We start from the raw sequence: 20383 nt of genomic DNA on the forward strand, positions 1-20383 counted from the left end.
ACTGTAACTCTTAGTACCATACAAAAAAGCAATAAAGTCTCAATGCAAACAATCTTTGAATATATTTGCCCCATATGTGAAGATCCTAGAACAGAAAGGGAATGGCTTCTGCCTTCACAGAGCTGAGTCTAGTGCGCGAAGAGACAACTACATATGCAGCCATCTAAAATAACTACAATCTGATAAGAACTATAAACATGTGAGGAAATTAAAAGATACATTGAGACTTTAATCAGGAAAAATAAAAATGAAAACATAAAAAGGATCATGGTGTGGGGAGGAAAGCACTCTGGCTATTTACTTCTATTCACCAAACATTTTTAAGAACCAACTAACTGAACTTCCAAAGAACCTGAGAGAGGCTGCCTCTGCTTCTTTCTGGAAGGGGAAAGATTTCCTCTCTGGCCCCAGACTACACTAGTTCACTGGTGGAAGGGTCAAGGACCATTTGTTCTCAGTGTGTCGGGGCTCAGTATAAATATATACTCTATATGATGCAACACAGGCATTGCCTTGAAAATAAAATACTCTTCAGGGACCACTGAGTCATTCAGACACATTGGACACTTCATCTTGTCCTTTAAATCAGATGAAACGATTCATTCTGCAGACTTGCAATCCATTCATTTCCACAAACACAGCAAAAGGCTCTGTTCATGGTGCTGGAATAGTTGTTGTGGCCATGGAACACTAGAGGGCCCACAAGAGCTACCACCTTCAGGAAAAAGCAGAGCTGCCACAACTCCAAAAACTGAAAATATGGCTCAGTGGTTAAAAGCACTTGCTGCTCTTTCAGAGGATCAGAGTTCAGTTCCCAGCACCCACATCAGCCGCTTGCAATCCTCTGTTAACTCAAGCTTCAGAGGATCCAATACCTTCTTTTGGGCTCCGTGAACACCTGCATTTACACTCACACACAGAGACACACGTAAATAAAATTTTTAAAATGCTGATTAGGAAAAAAGCTGACCTGGTGCTCCGTTAACAGGGAACACAGAATGCAGGTGACCTACCACCTATGCCAGGTGCTGTAGTTCTCACACTAGCATGTGTGTCTAAGGACTCACGGCTCAACTACCCTACTATGCAGATATTAGCACCACAAACAAGAAGGCTCAGGAGTGAATTTTGCTGCTCATATAAATTTTGATCACAGGTGGCAATGCTGGGTCTCAAACTCTTGTTGAAATTCAGTCCAGGCTGAACCACCAGCAAAAGACTAAAAAGTTGATCAGAAACAAAAGACCCCTCGGTCTGTTTACTTGTTTAGTGTGCCCTACTACACACAAATGAAGACAAGCTGCAGAGATGTAACTAGCAAGTAGGAGCCATATGGGGCTTAAATACCAAGATTTTCAGACCACTCATGTATCCTAATACCGCAATCTGAAAAACCACCTGGACTATAAAGCCTCTTGTGACATAAAACATATGAAGCCTGAAGATGAGCTGAGTAAACTAACTGGATGTGTTGAGTATGATTGAAGTGGTTCTTAGAAATGGGAAGATACAGGAAGATGAAGTAGAATTTAGGACTAGAAGTAACTTTGGTGAGATGTCTAATCAACCTTCAGAAACAAAGACCTGGCTCCATCAAGGCCTTAAACACAGCAACACTGAGACTGACTCTTACGCCAACAGTCCTCTGACCAGTCCGTGAATTATATCTATAAACAGCATCATAGTTGTGTATGTAACCCTAGAGTTCAAAGGTGTCTGAGCTTGGGCCATTCCCACACCAGCTAGCCTCAACTCAGGGCCTGAGGCCAGAGGCAGCAGATGCTAACTGGTTTGGCTGTCCCTGGGCACCATGGGAAGAGAATGGCAAAATAAAATGTCACTTAGAGGCTTACTGAGTGTAGGTGCTATTTTTCCTCTTTTGTGAAACTATTTAAGATAACAAAGGCTGATACAAGATTGCAAATGGTTTCAGGCACATGAGAATTCAGCTACTCTAACTTTCTGGCTTAAACAATATATGTGAAATCTGCTCTCTCAAAAACAAAAGTAAAAAGAAAAAAATCACTAGAAATTAATATAAATTTATAAAAATAGGCTAGGGTGATTACTGTATAGATGGAGTCTCTTTAATAAAACCCTACGGTGCATTTAAAATAATATGCATATAATTAAAAATTGAGGATTAAAAATTGAGGATTAAAACACGTTATATTTGTAATTGTAAACTATTTGTTTTGGCTTCTTTTCTAGGGTGTCAGGGGTGGGAGTGGGATGGGAGTTGGAGACAATGTTTCTCTGTGTAGCCCTGGCTATCCTGGAATTTGCTCTGTAGACCAGGCTGGCCTTAAACTCAGAGATCTGCCTGCCTCTCAAGTGCTAGAATTAAAGGTATATACTACCACCACCAGACTTTGTTTTGGCTTTTTGAAACAGGGTCTTACCATGCTAGGCTGACGTCCAACTTGAGAGCCTCTTAAGGCTAGGATTGTAAATCCAAGCCAGTCAACATATGCAAACACTTTGGAAAGTGTTTGCCTAAGAAAAAGTGGATTTCAGATCATACTGATGGGCCAAAAATAATTTGGATACTGATCAGGTACCTTTCCTCTCACTGGTACTTCTAATCTTTAGGAAGCATCCAATTACTTGGGTAGGTGGAGACAATGGGATCTACTATTAAAAAAAACTGTATTTAACAATTTCCTATTAGAGTAGAAGGAAGAATGCAGATATGGAAAATGGACTTTAAAGGATGCTGTTAAACACACCTCTACCCCTCCCCCTCCTGACCTGCTCAATAAGAATCCTTGTCTGTACAGTAAGTTTATGGAATTCAGCCATTTAACTGAGAAGTTTGGGAGCTGAAGAGATAGCTCAATGGTTATGAGCACTTATTATACTTGCAAAAGACCCAAATTCAGTTCCCAGAACCCACATGATCCTAATCATTGGTAACTCAGGTTCTAAGGGACTGGATGTCCTCTTTGATCTCTGGGGGCACCAGACAAACATATCCAGGCAAAATAACTCATACACATAACTTCAAATTAATTTAAAAATCTGCAGGAATTTTAATTGACACTTCAAGATAAAAGCTTTTAAACGATTTTACTATTTTTAATTATGTGTATGTGGGTGGTTATGTGCACAGAGTACAGGTGCTCTCAGAGGCCAGAAGTGTCAGATTCCCTGGGATTGAAGTTACAGGTGTTTGAGAGCCACCTGAAATGAACTCAGGTGCCAGGAACTGAACTCAGGAACTCTGGAAGAGCAGCAGCCCAATGTTTTAAGATTTCAAAACTGACAACTTATCCAAGAAAGAAGCTACTTTGCAAACTGCTGCACTTAAGTCCATCGGCTAGTCAGAGTCTTACCATAACTAAATCCATTTTCTCCACTGACACGTCAGTAGAACAAGTGTATTATCCACTCCAAAAAAAAAAAAAAGTGAAGTAGGGTGCTGGTGGTGCACACCTGTAATCCCAGCACTCTGGGAGGCAGAGGCAGGCGGATTTCTGAGTTAGAGGCCAGCCTGGACTACAGAGTGAGTTCCAGGACAGCCAGGGCTACACAGAGAAACCCTGCCTTGAAAACAAACAAACAAACAAACAAACAAAAACAAAAAAACAAAAAAAAGTAATTAAAGACAGAAAAAGCAAAGGTCACATATAAAGCTAGTATCTAGTGCCAAGAGCTAACTCACCTGAGCTACAACCACCCCATGCTGTCTCCCACAGTAACTCAACTTATGCTAGGCAACCAGTAATGTGACCCCATAGAAAGATGAAGTGGTCCCTCGTTTTTTTATAAGTAAAGAATGCTCTAAAGCTAACAAAGTCCCAGACCTTTTGACCAGAGAAAAGGATTTTGGTGAATGGAGAAGGTAAAGTTCACATGTGATAAACAAAAGCAGAAAAAAATGGATGGAATCATAATGATTTATCTGAAAGCATTTGTTCTGCAAGCCACTTGAAAAGCACTCCTGAAGACAAGGAGCTTCTTAGCTACTATACACAACTCTGTAGTACAACCCAGACACATAGCTGAGCATTACAAACCTACAAGCTGATACCTATGTAGAAGATTACAATTGATGTAAGATCCACTGATGACCCAAAGGGAAACTTAAAAAGACTGCCCTACCCACCTATAAAACACCTGTTGGACCATACAAACATCCCAGAACACACCCCTCTCATCTGCATAAAATTCTGCAACCCAGCCTTCCTAGGCATGGTATCTTCTACAAGTATGCAGAGCTCCGAATAGTAGCTCAGTGTCACCACAGTGAGTGAAAACACATTCAAAAAGAGTACTTGGAAGAGAAAGGAAAGTTCTTGGAAATGGTTTTAAAGACTTGGGTTTCAATCACAGAGAAAGGATGGAAATCTATTCATGTCTTTAAGTATAAGTTCTCTAAAGGTAAGAGTTTTGTTTTTCTTTTTCTCTTTTATAACAATTTTAAAGAACACTTTCAATGACACTGACTGGATATATTTTGAAAAACTACAAAGAGGCTTGACAAGCTAGAAATGAACAAATTATCTCTTTCATGAAGTGACTACTGAGCACCTGTGCAGAGGTGAACCAGCTAAATCTTAGTACTAAGATTCAACAGGCTCACAAGAAAACCAACGTCTGTGCAATGGCGCAGACACTCTCAGGAAGCATGTGAAGACTTTCAGAGAACAGAGGAATCCTGCTTCCTGTGCGGGCCAACCAGGATACTCGTTCCAAAGACCGTGCCAGCAGCAGGCTACACTCTCTTTCGGCTTTTCTGAAGATGGGTGTATGCTGGAACAGGAGAAAGGGTGTGGGAATGCCAGAGACTGGAAGGCCAAAAGGCATCAGGTATGGAAACTAGCCTAAGTAAGCTTGGAAGAGAGAGTAGAGTACACGGCGTCAAGAAGCCACAGACTCGGAAACTATTGTTTCCCCACGGACAACATCAAGACATTTATTTGCACACTTTAACCCCGGACCATAGGGAGCTCCGAGTGAGGGACTCGGTCAAACCTGCATCTGCACAAGTGAACGTGTCTTTGGCAATTCACTCTTAAGGCATGGACTTCACGCACAAATCATCTGTGATCATTTCAAACAAAAATATAATAATAATAATTTCTTCCACGCCTCTGAAAGAGCTTGTATTTTGTCTACTAATTACCGAAACTGGCTGACGTTAATGTCAAAAAAAAAAAAAAAAAAAAAAAAAAAAGGCCGAGGAACGGTTACAGGGAGAAGCGAGTTCCTCTAAGGAATCCATCCACTCGGCAGTCTCCCAACCCCTCGGGCCTCTCTGTGGCAGACAGTCTAGAAAGCAGGTTTTAAAAGAAACCATCAGTTCAGGTCGTTCATCTTGTCTGCTCCTGAGAGGACTCTCAGAATGAACGCCGACAGAAAGTTCAAGATGAACTTCAAGTCTCCCTCTCGCACTCTGGCCGGACGAGCGGATGACAAGTCGAGTGACGCCAGTGCCACTGCGCCCGGCCTGAGTGCGTGTTCCCCGCGACGCCGCGGGACAGCACGGAGAAGGGAGGGCGCGTACTGGAGAGCGAGCGACAGGCTGAGCCTGGAGCGACAGGAAGCGAGGCTCGGGCCAAAACAAAAACAACCGAAAGTTCGGCGCGCCAGCGCGAGCAGATTGGGCGAGACGCTTGACGGCCGCCCATTGGTGCAGAGGAAAAACACAGTCCCCCAATCCCGAGCGGCCGAGCAGCTCCCCTCGTGCGGCCGCAACCCGGCCCTCGCCGACCGCTACCGCTCCCTTCCGGCCGCCGCCACCACTGCAGGCCGCGCTCGCCCGGCCGCCCCGGCCCCGCAGCCCCGCCCCGCGGCCCGGTTCCCGCACGCACGCACGCACGCACGTCCTCCGCGGCTCACCGCCAGCACGGCCGGTCTTCCAGCCCCGGGCCCGTCCAAGAGCTCCACCACCGAGCTCCCGAAGCGCCCGGCTACACTTTTTCGTCCCTCCAGAAAAATTAATCACCAAAAAATATTTCCTCAGAAAAAATTGGAGAGTAAAATCCAATATGGCGGCGTGGACGTAGCACCGCCCGCTGCCTCCGCTGACGGGAGGGGGGGAAATAAAGGAGTCCGCGTCCGCCGAGGGCCCCCCCCCAACCTTGCCGCCACGGCCACCACCGCGGCCCGCGCCCAGCCCCTGTCCCCGAGCTCTGGCTCGCAGCGCCGGGCCACCCTCGCTTCACAGACCTCGGGCCTCACCTCCACCTCGCGCGCAGTCGCGGGATCTGAGAGGCATCCGCCGGCTTCGGGGCTTCGCGTCCTGCGTTCTCGCGCAGCGCCGGGTGCCGCCTCCGGTCCCCGGGCGTCCTCACCTCATAGCCCCCGAGCCTCGCTGCCGCGCCGCAGACGCGTCGCCGCCCCCGGTGAGCCACCCGGACACCGCCCGGGCTCGGTGGAAGGACACGAAAAGAAGTCCACGGATGACGGCGGAGGGACACCACGCCGACACCGAGCTTGCGCGCTCCTTTGCCCCGCGCTAGTGGCCGCGATGGCTTCGACGGAATTCTGCGGGAAGAGGCGGAGAGACGCCAGAGAGAATGAAGTTCCCCCCCGCCGCGGCACCCGACGGCGGAGGCACAAGAGCGATTTTTTCCAAAGAAGCCGCGTCGTTGCCGTCGCTGAGCCTCGAGGCGGAGGGATCGCAGCGAGCGTCGTTCGAAGATCCCTCCGCCCGGCTGCCCTTTAAATCTCGGTGGAGGCGGTGTCGCCGCGCGCCCGGCGGGCGCCACCTAGTTCGCCGACCGCTTGCCGCCCCGCGGGGTTGGCCCCCGCCCCCGTCCCGCGCGCACCTGCACCTACCAGGGACAGCTCCCGAGCAGCGATATCTGGGGGCAACTGCGAGCGCTGGGCGCTCCGGGCCCGCTGTGCCTCCCGGGTGCACCGAGGGGAGGCGGCCGGGGATAGCGAGTTTCTTTGTTTGTGGGGATGGGTGTCGTTGGAAGCAGAAACACCCTTCAAGACCATGTGGGCCACCGGAGCGTTACCACGCGGGAGGCGGGGTGGGAGCGTGCGTTGGGTCCCCCGTGCTGACACCGGCCGCTCCTTGAGCACCTACGGAGTGACAGCCTTTCCACGACGCAGCCACTCCTCGCCCTCTTCGGGCTCAACAGGCGCAAGAAAGGCGGTTTGGTCCTCCGGGAGCTTAGGGCGGAAGATCCGGAGTGGCTTGCACCCACGCCTGGGGTATGGCGAAGCCCCACCCCTTGGATCTTGCAGTCGGATAAGGGGTGCTGCACAACAATAACAAGGGTCACATCCTTGTCCCTAACCAGGCGTCGTTCTCAGCGATCTGGTATACCGCCTTATTTGTCACTCAGGGTAATCCCCCAAGGTTGAGAGCGTTGTGGGTTCCAATTTACACATAGGGAAATTGAGGCATGAACTGGTTAGGTGACTTGTCATCTAGTCATGACTGGACCCAGAGTCTCTTATACACTACTCTATGAAAAATGCAAGCTTTAAAGTGAAGCAGGTGGTTGGGGTTGTCACATACAGAAGTAAGCTCCTGAGTGAGGTGGAGGGTGTTAAGGAAAGGTAGGAAAATGTCCAGGCAATGGAAAGAAAGAATGCAACTCCAGCGACACATGGGGCAGGGAAGGCAGCTGAGGCCAGGAGAGCCCCAGCCTACCTTGGTTCCCTGCAAACGCCACTACCACACTGCATGCTCGCATACCTTAGCACAGTAGGAGTTTTCTAGAGGATGGCTCAGCAGAGTCAAGCTAATCCCAGCTTACCTCCTGTTGCCTCCTCCTTGTCTTGAGTAGTAGACTCGACACTTGTTATCCCCTTCCACAGATGGGAAACAGAGGCACAGTAACCTGCTAAGGACACATAGCTGGGAGGGTGTATTTCTTCAAAACCAGAACTCCTGTGCTGACCTCAGCTGTGTGACCTGTATTCTCAGTCTCCACACCATCTTGGGAGTGGGCAGTGGGCATAGGAGACCAGCCACAGGAGAAACAGGGCTTGACACTTCAGGTCGACTTCTTGCCCTTTCTGGTCACCTGTGGCATCAGATCTATCACCGTATTCCCTTTTCGTAGACACAGCTAACAATTCCTTTGATCTTAGTTGTTTTGTTTCATTTCTCTAGTTTCTTACTTAATGTTCCCCTAAGACTTCTGTAGGGCTTGGCTCTAACTAAGTGCCAGAGATACTTCTGCCGTCTTTGATACCAAATGCCAAGGAGATAAACCCACACGGGGCGCCATCTCCCGCCGATGGCCACCAATGGTCCTAGACTGACTGTCAAAGGTATAATGCTCAGGTTCCAAGTCTACCTCAACTTCAGCTACCACTGGCCCCAGTTCCCCTGTCTTTTCCACCTCAACTGAACAGCACATGACCCTTAAGGCTCAGCCAAGCTCCAAACTCTGTATAGCTCTTCCAGTGCTTCCATTTATTCCCTGCTGAATACCAGGCCAAGTGTTGTGGGCATTGCCTTCCGCAGAAATGGACTGGGATTCTAGCCTGGCAGAGAAGACACACAAGTGAGCATAGCACAGCCTTTCAGCCTCTCCAGTGCTGTCCCTCCAATCCCCCAACATCTGCTGCTCTTCTAGCGGCAGCTGTGAGACCTAGGTAGACCATGATTGATGAAACTGGACTGGGCTCAGGACCTTTGTTGAGCCATGCTGAAAGCTTGGGGCTTTTAAAGGGCTTGATCTATGGAGGTCATGGCTGAGCTGGCTCTTGCTACAGCTGGGAGTTGCCCTCCTGGGGGAAACTGGAAATTAGACTTTCCTACAGTGAGAGGCCAGCTAGAGGCTTCTCCTGCCAGCTGGCAAGGAGTGGGGATCAGGAAATAGAAGGCCAGGCACCTGCTGGGCCCCCACATGACAGGAGCCTTGGCATTTACAATGTGAAGCCTCTGGGTGCCCTATGGCAGGAGAACCAGTCACAGAGCCTCCCCCCTCTCCCCCAGACTGGCTGGACTTTGAGGGCTTACCAACTCTAAAGAAAGGCTGTGTTGGCGGTAGGGTCTCAGTCTGCCCTGGCAGAAACACCCTGAGGCTGACTGATGGGAGCCCCAGCCCAACACTAGCAGGTCCCCTGAGCAAGCAGTGCCATTGCCAGGGCACTGACTGAGCCCACAGAGTCAGTTCCTGTGGCCAACCGGCAGGCATTGGTATGCCCAGTAGCATTTTAGTCACCCAGCCTGGCCGCATGTCCCATACTATAATGTCAGCTTCACCAGTTCCTTTTGCCTCAGGAGATAGGTCACTGGGACCTGTACTCCTTTGGAGTCCTTGCACATGGGGCTGACCATTGGATCTCAGGTGGTGTGAGTCACCTCTCGACTTGTACTTATAAAGCAGTTTGGGTGTTTGGACTGTTGCATGCACCCCTCCAGCCTCTTCCCCCACAAATACAAGACCGCTCTGCTGAAGGCAGGTATCCAAAACTGGTGGGAGATGGAGATAGATTTGGGCATTCTGGGAGCCTCTGGATAGCTGGCGGGTGGGCGGGCGAGCTTCCTGGTCTTGGATACCAGCACCACCAGGCCCCTGGACCGCCCTTCTCGGACACGTCTGTAACTGAGCTCCAGCACTCTTTCTGCCAGCCCTCATGCCTACAGTGGCCTGGCATCCTTACCTCTCTCCCTTTACCTTACCAGACTTGCTCTCCTGTCTATTAGCTGATACTCTTCTCCACAGAGGAGAAAGGGCTTCTTACCTTGCTGCCTGTAAGCCTTCAGAGCTGCCCCTGGAGTGCCACGTAGAAAACAGATGTTCAATTCTGATTCCTGGATGGGGTGGAGGAGGGGTTATTGAAGCTTCCAGAGTTGCTTCAAGGATAAGCTTGTTGACCCCTCTCTCAGATCCAGGGGTTCAAGGTTATTCAGTTGATGACGTTTCCTTTTTACACCAATGAGCTTGGAACAAATGTACAACATGAGGGTTTTGTTCAGGGTATTTACCTGGAACAGTCAGACACCACGTCAAACACTCTGTGGTTGAAATACTTCACTCTTGGGGCTCCTGCACAGCATCTTTAGCTCCCCCATTAACCCCGACCTTCTGAAGCTGTATGAGTTCTTTGTATTCGTCACGATAAATTTTCCATTATTTACTAACTTATTCTCAATGAGATACTTAAAAAAAAAAAAAGCACAGTCCATTCTTCTTCTGTGGCTGTAACAAAATACCCGTGGCTAAGCAGCTAGGTCAATGACAAGAGTGGGAGTTTAATATTAGACTCACAGTTCTGGAGTTTGGCAAATCTGAGACCATGATGACAATGGGCATCTGCCTCTGGATGGCTTCTCACACAGTGAGACAGAACAACATTGCTAGGTCAAGTCTTTGCTCCTTTTTTAAAAAAAGATTTATTATTATGTATACTTCAGTGGGTATGTGCCTGTGAGTATATGCTGTTAGAGGCAGAAGGAAGGCGTCACATCCCCTGGAGCTGGAGTTAACAGGCAGTTGTGAGCACCTGATATCGGTATAGGACCTGAGCTTGAATCCCCTAGAAAAGTGTGTGTGATCTTAACCACCACCCAGCTCTCCAGACCTTCCGTTCTACCGTTTATAAAGCTCCTCCTAGGCTGGGGAGATGCTCTGTCAGATAAATGCTGGCTGTCAAGTATGAGGACCTGAGTTTAATATCCAGGACCCATGGGGAAGGTTGGGAATGATAATTAGCTTGTAATCGCACCATTCGGGAGGCTGAAACAGGTGAATTGTGGAGATGACTGGCTGCCCGAGACTGCTTAACAAGTATCAGCCCAGGGAGAGACCCTGACTCTACAAATAAGCTTGAGGCTGGAGTGATGGCTCAGTGGTTAAGAGCACTGGCTGCTCTTCTAGAGGACCCAAGTTCGATTCCCAGCACCCATATCACAGTATACAACCATCTGAACTCCAGTTCTAGAGGCTCTGGTGCCCTCTTCAGTACACTCGTGAGGGCACTGCACACATGTGGCTCATAGACACACATGCAAATAAAATACAGATAAACAGAAAATCTAGTTTTTAAAAGATTTATTTTTATATATGTGAGTACACTGTCACTGTCCTTTGACTAGAAAATGGCATCAGATCCCGTTACAGGTTGTGAGCCATTATGTGTTTGGTGGGAACTGAACTCAGGACCTCTGGAAGAGCAGACAGTGTTCTTAACCGCTTAGCCATCTCTCCAACCCCATAAAATAAATCTTAAAAAAAGTTGGGCATGGTGGCACATGCTTTTACTCCTTCCTTGGGAGGCAGAAGCAAGTGGGTCTCTGTGAGTTTAAGTCCAGCTTGGTCTACATAGTGAGTCCCTAGACAGCCTGTCTTTTAAAAGAAAAAAGGGGCTGGAGAGATGGCTCAGCGGTTAAGAGCACCAACTGCTCTTCCAGGGGTCCTGAGTTCCATTCCCTGCAACCACACGGTGGCTCACAACCATCTGTAACAGGAGCTGATGCCATTTTCTAGTATGTGAAAGGACAGTGACAATGTACATAAAATAAATGAATCTTTAAGAAAGAAAAAGAACACTCTGGGAGGCAGAGGCAGGCGGATTTCTGAGTTCAAGGCCAGCCTGGCCTACAGAGTGAGTTCCAGGACAGCCAGGGCTACACAGAGAAACCCTGTCTCAAAAAAAAAAAAGAAAAGAAAAGAAAGAAGTGGAAAATTTATAAGGAATAAGTGACACCTGAGATTGTACTATGTCCTCTCCATGCACACGCATATACTTGCACATGTACATAGACAAAATCAAAGCCACCCATGTCATCAGAGTCCTATCCCCAGAAACCTCTTCTTACCCTAACTCTGTTCCAAATCCCTGCCTCCAAATGCAATGAAAGTGTGACCCTGAAGATTAAGTTCTAGTGTATGGACTTGGGAGATACACCTGTCAGTTTTATTAACACAAGCCTAGACACTCCGAGGAAAGGAACCCCTACTGAGGAATTGTTGTCATTACATTGGCCTGTAGAGTCACTGGGCAGTGGTGCCACACACCTTTAATCCCAGCACTCAGAAGGAAGAGGCAGGCAGATCTCTGAGTTCCAGACCATGATGGTCTACAAAGTGAGTTCCAGAATAGCCAGGGCTTCATGGACAAATCCTGTCTCAAACACACACACACACATACACACACACACACACAAACACAAGACAAAAACAAACAAACAAAAAAAACCCCACACCTTGGCCTATGGAGATGTCTGTGGAGCGTTTTCTTGATTAATGATTGATGAAGGAAGGACCAGCCTTCCGTGACTAGTGTCTCCCCTGGGCAGGTAGACATGGGCTGGATAAGAAAACTAAGCAAGGCTGTGTGGTGGCAGCGGGAATGTACACCTTTGATCCCATCACTCAGGAGGCAGAGGCAGGCGAATCTCTGAATCCTAGGCCAGCCTGCCTTAGAGAGCACGTTCCAGGACAGCCAGAGCTACAGACAGAAACCCCGTCTTGGCTGGGCAAGCCTGGAAGCAGGCCAGTAAGCGGCATTTCTTCTTCATGTTTTCAACATTCCTGCCTTAAAGTGCAAGACAAACAAATCCTTTCTCGCTCAAGTTGTCCTGCTCAGTGATTTATCACAACGACAGAAACATTACCAAAGACCAGCAGAGCTGAATGTGGGGCTCACACTTGTAATCCCAGCACTTCAGAGGCTGAGGCAGGAGGGTTGCCTTCAGTCCTAGGCCACACTACATTGTGACAATTGCCTCAAAAGAACCAGACAAACAAGCAATCCAAACACAAAATAAACAGAGATTTTGTGGGTTTTTTTTTTTATGTTTTATTATATTTGCACATACACGTCAGTGTGTGTGAGTGTATGTGTGTGCCAGTTTGTGTGTGTTTGTGTGTGTGTGAGTGTATGTATGTGTCAGTGTGTGTGTGTGTGTGTGTGTGTGTGTGAGTGAGTGTGTGTAATGAGTGAGTTCATGCCGTGGCACACACGGAGGTCAGAGATCAACTTGAAGAGGTGGGCTTCTCCATCCCCCAGGAGGCTCCCAGGGATGAGCTTAGACCTACTTTTACCCTGAGCAACCTCACAAGCTTCCCTGAAGCAAGCCCTTCAACTTAGGTTTCTGATGTTGTGATCAGCTCAAGGTCGGGGATCTCTCACCAGAAGGTCTCAGAAGTGATGTCTTCTGGCAGCATCTTGGCAGGTGCATAGAGCCTCAGCTTGATCCTGCCGGGTGAGATTCCCTCGGGTCTCTTCATGATGCAAAGTCCCTGGAAAGTCATTTATTTTTCCTCTTAGGTTTCAAAAGCTTGGAACTTGGGAAGATGTAGTGTTCCATTCCCATTGTGCTATGTATGTATGTATGTATGTGCGTACGTATTTATGTATCTATCTATATGTATGTATGTATGTATGTATGTATCAGTCATGTTTTATTTTATGTTTTTGAGACAAGGTCTCATTATGAAGTAGACCAGCCTGACCTAGAACTCACAATCATCTGCTTGTTTCTGCCTCCCGAGCACTGGAACTAAAGGTATGTAACACCACCACCACCACCACCACCCCACCCCCTCACCCAGATGAGAATTATTTCTCTTACTGCACTTCCGTGTGTGACCCTGTGAGATTGTGGGCTCCAGGTTGTGCTGCTGGCAGGAGGGAGAAGTACTAAAGGATGGGGCACTGATGTTATTCTCTTGAAGGGGATAGAAAGCCTTTCCTCCCCCTCTCTTTTACTTCCTGGCCATGCAGTCAGTGAGGGTTTGCTCCACCAGGAACTCTTGACCTTAGCCAGGTGAGGTGACGCACTCCTAGAGTCCCAGCACTCAGGAGGCAGAGGCAGGGGGCTTTCTCTAAGTTTGAGGCCAGCCTGGTCTACAGAGCAGGTTCCAGGACAGCCAGAAAAACACTATTTCACCAAACCAAACCAAACCAAACCAAACCAAACCAACAACAACAACAAAAAAACCCCAGGGGCTGGAGAGATGGCTCAGCAGGTAAGAGCACGGACTGTTCTTCCAGAGGTCCTGAGTTCAATTCCCAGCAACCACATGGTGGCTCACAACCATCTGTAATGAGATCAGACACCCTCTTCTGGTGTGTCTGAAGACAGCTACAATGTACTCACATATAATAAATAAATAAATCTTTGGGCTGGAGGGAGCAGAAAAGAAAACAAACAAACAAACCAACACCCAAGTACTTCTGGTCTTGACACTGCGTCACTAGATCCAAAAGCACAGGGCTGCCATAGGCGGCTGAAACCTGTAAAACCGAGCCAAAGAAGCCGTTTCTCTTGGACTGCCTCGGGTATTTCGTTATAGCAACAGAAAGCTAAATAATCCTTTTCTCTCTCTCCCTCTGTTCTCCTTTTTTTACATCTTAGCTCACCCTCTCCTCCCCTCCCCTCTCCTCCTCTCCCCTCCCCTCTCCTCCTCTCCCCTCCCCTCTCCTCCTTTCCCCTCCCCTCTCCTCCTCTCCTCTCCCCTCTCCTCCTCTCCCCTCTCCTCCTCTCCCCTCCCCTCTCCTCCTCTCCCCTCCCATCTCCTCCTCTCCCCTCCCATCTCCTCCTCTCCCTTTCCCTCTCCTCCTCTCCCCTCCCCTCTCCTCCTCTCCCCTCTCCTCTCCTTCTCTTCCCTCCCCTCCCTTCCTCTCTGTTTCCCTTCCCTCCTGTCTTCTCTCTCTCTGGTAATATCTTACTATGTAGTCTAGGCTAGCCTTAACCTTGCACTTCTCCCACCCTGGCCTCCGAAGTGCCAGGTTTACAGTCATGCAGCACCATGCCTAGACTCTTTTGATATTTGTATTTATTTGTTGTTGCATTTATTTTTTTTCTTTTTCTTTTTTTTCCTTTTTTTTTGTTTTTTTCGAGACAGGGTTTCTCTGTATAGCCCTGGCTGTCCTGGAACTCACTCTGTAGACCAGGCTGGCCTCGAACTCAGAAATCCGCCTGCCTCTGCCTCCCAGAGTGCTGGGATTACAGGTGTGCACCACCACCGCCGCCCAGCTTGTTGCATTTATTTTAACTGAAAATAAAGAACCCAGATGCCAATCAGCAAAAGGATAAATGAACTATTTGTGGTCTACCTAGGGTATAGAATGCCACTCAGACACAAGGACACAGCTGCTACTACAAACAGCATGGGGCCAAGATGGAAAATACCATGTTGACAAAAAGAAGCCAGGAGCCACAAAAAATAAGAAATTAATAAAATAAAATAAAATAAGGTTTGATTTAAACTACACAGTGTCCTAAAGCTAAAATCCTAGTCTGTGGGAGAACCTGAGGAGTCTGTACCCTGCCTCCGGGGTGCGCAGAGGGGAGGTGGCCAGGGATGGCGACTTGTTTTGTTGTTGGGATGGGTGTCACCCTTCAAGACCATGTGAGACACAAGGGAGATGGGGAGGGAGCATTGGGTCCCTCATGCTGTCTCTGGCCCTTCCTTGAGCATCTGCTGAGTGTACTTGCCTAAGTAAATGCTAGACCTTAGATGGAAGTGTCTCTGGGGTCAGCTATGCAGGACAGCATGTTGGAAAATTCTAAAATTGAAATCTAAGTTCTATGATAATTATGTACTCAAAATAGAGGAGAAGAAGAAGGAGAAGAAGAAGAAGAAGAAGAAGAAGAAGAAGAAGAAGAAGAAGAAGAAGAAGAAGAAGAAGAAGAAGAGAAGGAGGAGGAGGAAGAAGAAGAAGAGGAAGAAGAAGAAAACTGACTGAGTTTGGCTCTCACTCAATCGAAGCATCTCCAGTCTTTCCACAGCATGTTTTTGGCCCAAGGAGCTTTGCAGTATAGTTTCCTCTTGGGTGCTTCCTGTCATTAGGTCCAGAACTGACCCTGGCTAACAGGTCAACTCCAGGTTCAAGGTGAAAAACTGAAGATTCTAGTTCCTTTTGCCAAGATACTGTTGGTGCCTGTGGGACAACCAATTTAAGCTTATCCCTTCTAGCCTACAAATAAATGAGACTCAGACTATGGGTTTTTTGTTTGTTTGTTTTTGGCTTTGATAATCAATGGGGCGTAACCCCTAGTCTACTCTTCTAACTGCTGGCCTGCTGCCTCCCCAGAAGTGTACCTCAGACACTCGCTGTTCCTCCTGGCCACTTGCTCATCATCCATCTTCATTCATGGCCGCTTCCTCTCTCCTCCTCTTCTCCCTCTTTCCTCCCCTCCTCTCTCCTCCTCTTCTCTCTCTTTCCTCCCTCCTCTCTCCTCCTCCAACCAGGTCATTCCAAACCCACTTACTGCTAATCTCTCCAGCAACTGGCTGTAGCCAACTTTATTTAACCAAGAGTTTCAAATCAAGGAACAAGGTTTGCACAACAAAAGCTTGTAAACACGAGAAGTCACTCATGTTCTATAGTGGAAGTACAGCCCTTCCAGTATAGAATTTAACATTACAATGCATAGCAATAGATGAAACCTCAACAAGTGCCAGTTATTACTGAGGGAGATTTAGGAAGAAGGGACAATGTTCTAGAACCTTCTTATAAACACTTGAGTCTTCCCTAAGGTGCCTCCCCACTGCTGCATGGACCGGGAGTTAAACCTTTTCTGAACTAAACTTGGTAGTCTCTGGCCAGTGTGACATTGTCCTTCCCTGACAGTGTCCTCTTAGGTATTCTTTAGGTGGCCAGCTTGTCTCATGGTAAATTCCAAGGAGCCAGAAGTTGACATGATTTCCCAGATGATATTCTGAAAGGTGGGGAGCGCCTCCCGGCGGCCTTGGCAATGAGCCCCCAGTAAAGATGACTTCTCAGGTGAGGAGTCAAGAGGAAAGGAAGGGCTCGCACTGTCTTCTGTATGTCCTGGTCAATCTCATGTCAACTTTGCTAGAACCAGGGTGCCCAGAGGACTGGATAAACACTGTCTCCTGGGGCATGAAGAAGATGTTTCTAGAAGAGATAAACCATCAAAAGAGTGGGCAGAGAACAGCACCAACCCTCCTCAGAGTGGAGGACATCATCCACTCCATGGAGAGCGCAGATGGATGTTAAGTCACCTCCATGGCAGTCTGCTATTGGAACTGTTCCATTTCAGGGCTGAGGGGTGTCTGTGCACTTCCTGGTCTTCCAGAGGACTGGAGTACAATTCCATGTCAGGTGCTCACCACTGCCTGTGACTCTAGCTCCAGGGCATCTGACTCTTCTGGCCTCTGAGGCACCTGGAGGCCAGAATACATGTCTATAGACACACATATACATACATATCAATCAAAATAAAATAAACCTTAAAAAAAAAATCAAAGCATGTCCTAGCTTGGTTTGCTACTAGCAGAGGTTTCAGGCATGCACTTTAAGTCCTCAGATAGACCCTCTGTAACAGAGAAAAACTGCTGGTCCTAGGATAGACCCTCTATAAGTTAAGGAGGAACTGCTGATCCTGAGACAGACCCTCTGTTAACAAGAGAGGAACTGATTTCTGTCAAGTAGGAAAAAACTTTACTCTTGGTTTGAGTTTGTTCTCCTCATTCATTCATTCATTCATTCATTTATTCATTCATTTTGTATGTGTGGTGTATGTACATGTATGTGTTTGAAGGGAGAGATGCAACCTCATGTATGATGCAAGATGCAAGTGCAGGCACAGGTTCAGCCCTGGAGCAGGGCTGAGAGCTTACAGCTAAGCCATAAGCACAAGGCGGAGAGAGCTGACTGGGAACTGAATGGGCTTTTAAAACCTCAGAGCCAACACTGAGCCACACACCCCTTCTAACAAGACCACAACTCCTAATTCCCAACAGTTGCATGTACTCTAACCAAATATTCAAATATGTGAGTCCATCGGGGTCCTTCTCACTTAAACCACTACAGTTGCCAATGTGACTGGCTCTGGAACCAATTACAGACAGCTCTGGAAGAGTATTTCCTAGATGGGTTAACTGAGAGGATGGCCCTCCCTTAGAGTGGGGGGCACCTTCCATCAGTGGCCCAGATATAAGGATGTCTTTGAGAAAAGCTGTTTTACAGATTTGTGTGTATATGTATGTGTGTATGTCTTTATGCATGTATAAACATGAGCATACCATGGTACAAGTGTGGAGACCAGAGGACAACTTGTAGGAGTCAGTTTTTTCCTTCCACCATGCAGGTCCCGGGATTGAACTTAGGCTCTCAGACTTGGCAGCAAGTGCCTTTATGCGCCGAACCACCTCAGCAGCTCAAGCCATTGCTTTTTGCCTGCTGGTTGTCTTCCCCTTGTTGGCAAATGCATCTACTGTATTACTGCTACTGCTGTGGCATTGGAATCCAGTTGCATCAGCTTGAATCCTGAAATGGAGATCAGTGGCTCTCTAGGAATCTTCCAGGTCTACAGTGGCTAGTTGGGACTTCTGAGGTATCTGGCTTTATGGACCCAACAATTCCTAGGCTCTCATCCTCTCCAGTGTGCAGATACTCACTGTTGGGTGTCCTAGCCTGCATGATGCAAGGCAATCTAAAAAAAAAAAAAAACAAAAAAAAAAACATCCTTTACAGTGGATATCCACTGTGTTGGTTCTGTTCCTCTTGAGAACTCTGACTGTTGCAGGCTCAGACCACCCTAGGCAGTTCCAGAGTGGAGTCAGGGAAGCAGAAAAGGAAGTAAGAGGCTGGTAAGAAAGTTTGTGTAACTCTGGGGGCAACTGTGGTTCAGGGCTACTAGTGTCAGTGGGAAAACAACTCAGAGTTGAGTTGTGCCAGTTAAGAAGCAAATCGTTGGCATGCTCATCTGTTATCACTGATGCCCACTGTTTTAGCTCGGGTTTTACTGCTGTGAACAGACACCATGACCAAGGCTACTCTTCTAAGAGCAACATTTAATTGGGGCTGCCTTACAGGTTCAGAGGTTCAGTCCAGTATCATCAAGGTAGGAACATGGCAGCATCCAGGCAGGCATGGTGCAGGAGGAGCTGAGAGTTCTACATCTTCATCTGAAGGCTGCTAGCAGAATACTGGCCTTCAGGCAGTTAGGATGAGGGTCTTAAAGCCCACACTCACAGAGACACACCTACTCCAATAAGGCCACACCCTCTAACGGTGCCACTCCCTGAGCCAAGCATGTACAAACCATCACATCCACCAAGTTCCGCTTGCAGGGCTGCAGGCCCCAAGGTTTCTCTAAGCCCACACAGGCACGGGTTCTGGGGTGGCCACAATAGGGATAGCTTGTGGATCCAGGAGAGTGGAGCTGACCCATGGAAGTGGGTCTCTAGGTCTCACGTTCAGCCCTATTCTTCTATAGCAACCAAGCTCTGAACTTTCCCATATCTCCCAGGATGGGTGTTCTGTTCAGCCATCCGCGCCACCTCGCTCAGGTATTCGTGTTTTAAGCTGGATTCTAGGCAGGTGACTGATGGAAGGTTAGAAGAGGAGACACTCCAGTGGAGCGGGGGCGGGGTGGGTGGGTGGAGTTGAGTAGGATCCATCAGGAATGGAGGACTCCACCTCAAGCTGTGGAGCTGGGAGGAGAGTACTGAGCCTTCACTCCCGAACCCCAGCCCAGTCTATTAGGTGCAGGGCAGCCATAGCTGCTGCCATTGCAAGGGCTTCTGGTGAGGGCGGGATGAAAGCAGTTCATGAGAATAACGTCCCTTCTGCCTGGACCTGTGAATTAGTCAAATATCTGACAAAGAGCAATTCAGGGAGGAAGGCTTTATTTTTACTCAGGGCTTGAGGGTCTACATACAGCTTAGTGGGAAGGCACTGCAGTGGAGTGACTCTCACCTGTGGCAGCTGGGGTATGACGCTGCGTGTTCACGTCTGGGTGGACCAGGAAGCAGAGCCGGAAGAGGAAGCTGGTTGGAGAGTCCTAAGATCCACCCACTGAGATTTCCTCCTTCAGCCAGGCTCCGCCTCCCAAAAGCTCCAGGCATTTCAAAGCAGAATCACCCACTTGGCACCATAAACCTGGAAGGGACATTTCTCTCCCAACAACTATCCCTTCCTGTATGCTCGGTCTAGTTCTAGGGCTGGCTCAGCCTGGGTGCCCATGGGCTCCTCTATCCAGGGGTAAATTAATGGAAAAAGTGGGAGGAGATTAGGTCAGTTGGAGTATAGGAATCCTGTGTGAAATTTTAAAAAGAAGAAAGAAAGGAAGGAAGGAAAGAAGGAAGGAATGATGGATGGAAGGAAGGAAGGAAGAAAAGAAGGAAAGAAGGAAGGAAGGAAGGAAAAAGAAAAATAAGAGAAAAAGAGGGTGAGGGAAGAGAAGGAGGAGGACCGGAAGGCAGAGGGGGAGGGTGGGAGAGAGGAAGCGGGAGTCAGGGCCGCTGCGGCACCGCTCCTCCTCAGCCAGCACTCCTGCGGAGTGAGCTGCCCTGAGTGACTTAGCTGGTGGTGTGGCTCAGACCCTGTCCTTGGCTACCAAGGCTTCCAGGCTGAGGATCTGCACTGACCAGTTTATATGGCTATCTTCATAAACAACAAACAAGCAAAATGGACAAGGGGATATCCAGAAGATACACACTAAGTAAACAGTAAGTAGATAGATAGATGGATAGATAGA

General features: G+C 48.2%; 1 protein-coding gene and 1 long non-coding RNA gene across 6 annotated transcripts in view; both read right to left on the bottom strand.

Moving 5' to 3' along the window:
• Kmt5b (lysine methyltransferase 5B) overlaps window positions 1-7114 on the bottom strand; it is a 49629-nt gene extending 42515 nt beyond the window's left edge. For 2 of the 4 annotated variants that reach the window (XM_052194108.1, XM_052194083.1), the window contains exon 1: window positions 6187-6652. In XM_052194108.1, coding sequence (XP_052050068.1) covers window positions 6187-6223 — 37 coding nt within the window. In that variant the 5' untranslated portion in view covers window positions 6224-6652. Of the gene's footprint in view, window positions 1-5844; window positions 5948-6186; window positions 6653-6786 lie in introns of those variants that run through there. The other 2 variants (XM_052194090.1, XM_052194100.1) reach the window with 2 other exon arrangements.
• A 9047-nt stretch (window positions 7115-16161) lies between these two features.
• Window positions 16162-19656, bottom strand: LOC127678524 (uncharacterized). Of its 2 annotated transcripts, none has more exons than XR_007976587.1 (3): window positions 19603-19656; window positions 17925-18334; window positions 16162-17063 (listed from the first exon to the last, which is right to left on the bottom strand). It is a non-coding gene; the product is annotated as an uncharacterized LOC127678524 (long non-coding RNA). The 2 variants fall into 2 exon arrangements; XR_007976588.1 differs by having other exon boundaries at window positions 16162-17083.
• Between the last annotated feature and the right edge of the window lie 727 nt (window positions 19657-20383).

Source organism: Apodemus sylvaticus, chromosome 1 (assembly GCF_947179515.1).
Source record: "Apodemus sylvaticus chromosome 1, mApoSyl1.1, whole genome shotgun sequence".
Lineage (NCBI taxonomy): Eukaryota > Metazoa > Chordata > Mammalia > Rodentia > Muridae > Apodemus > Apodemus sylvaticus.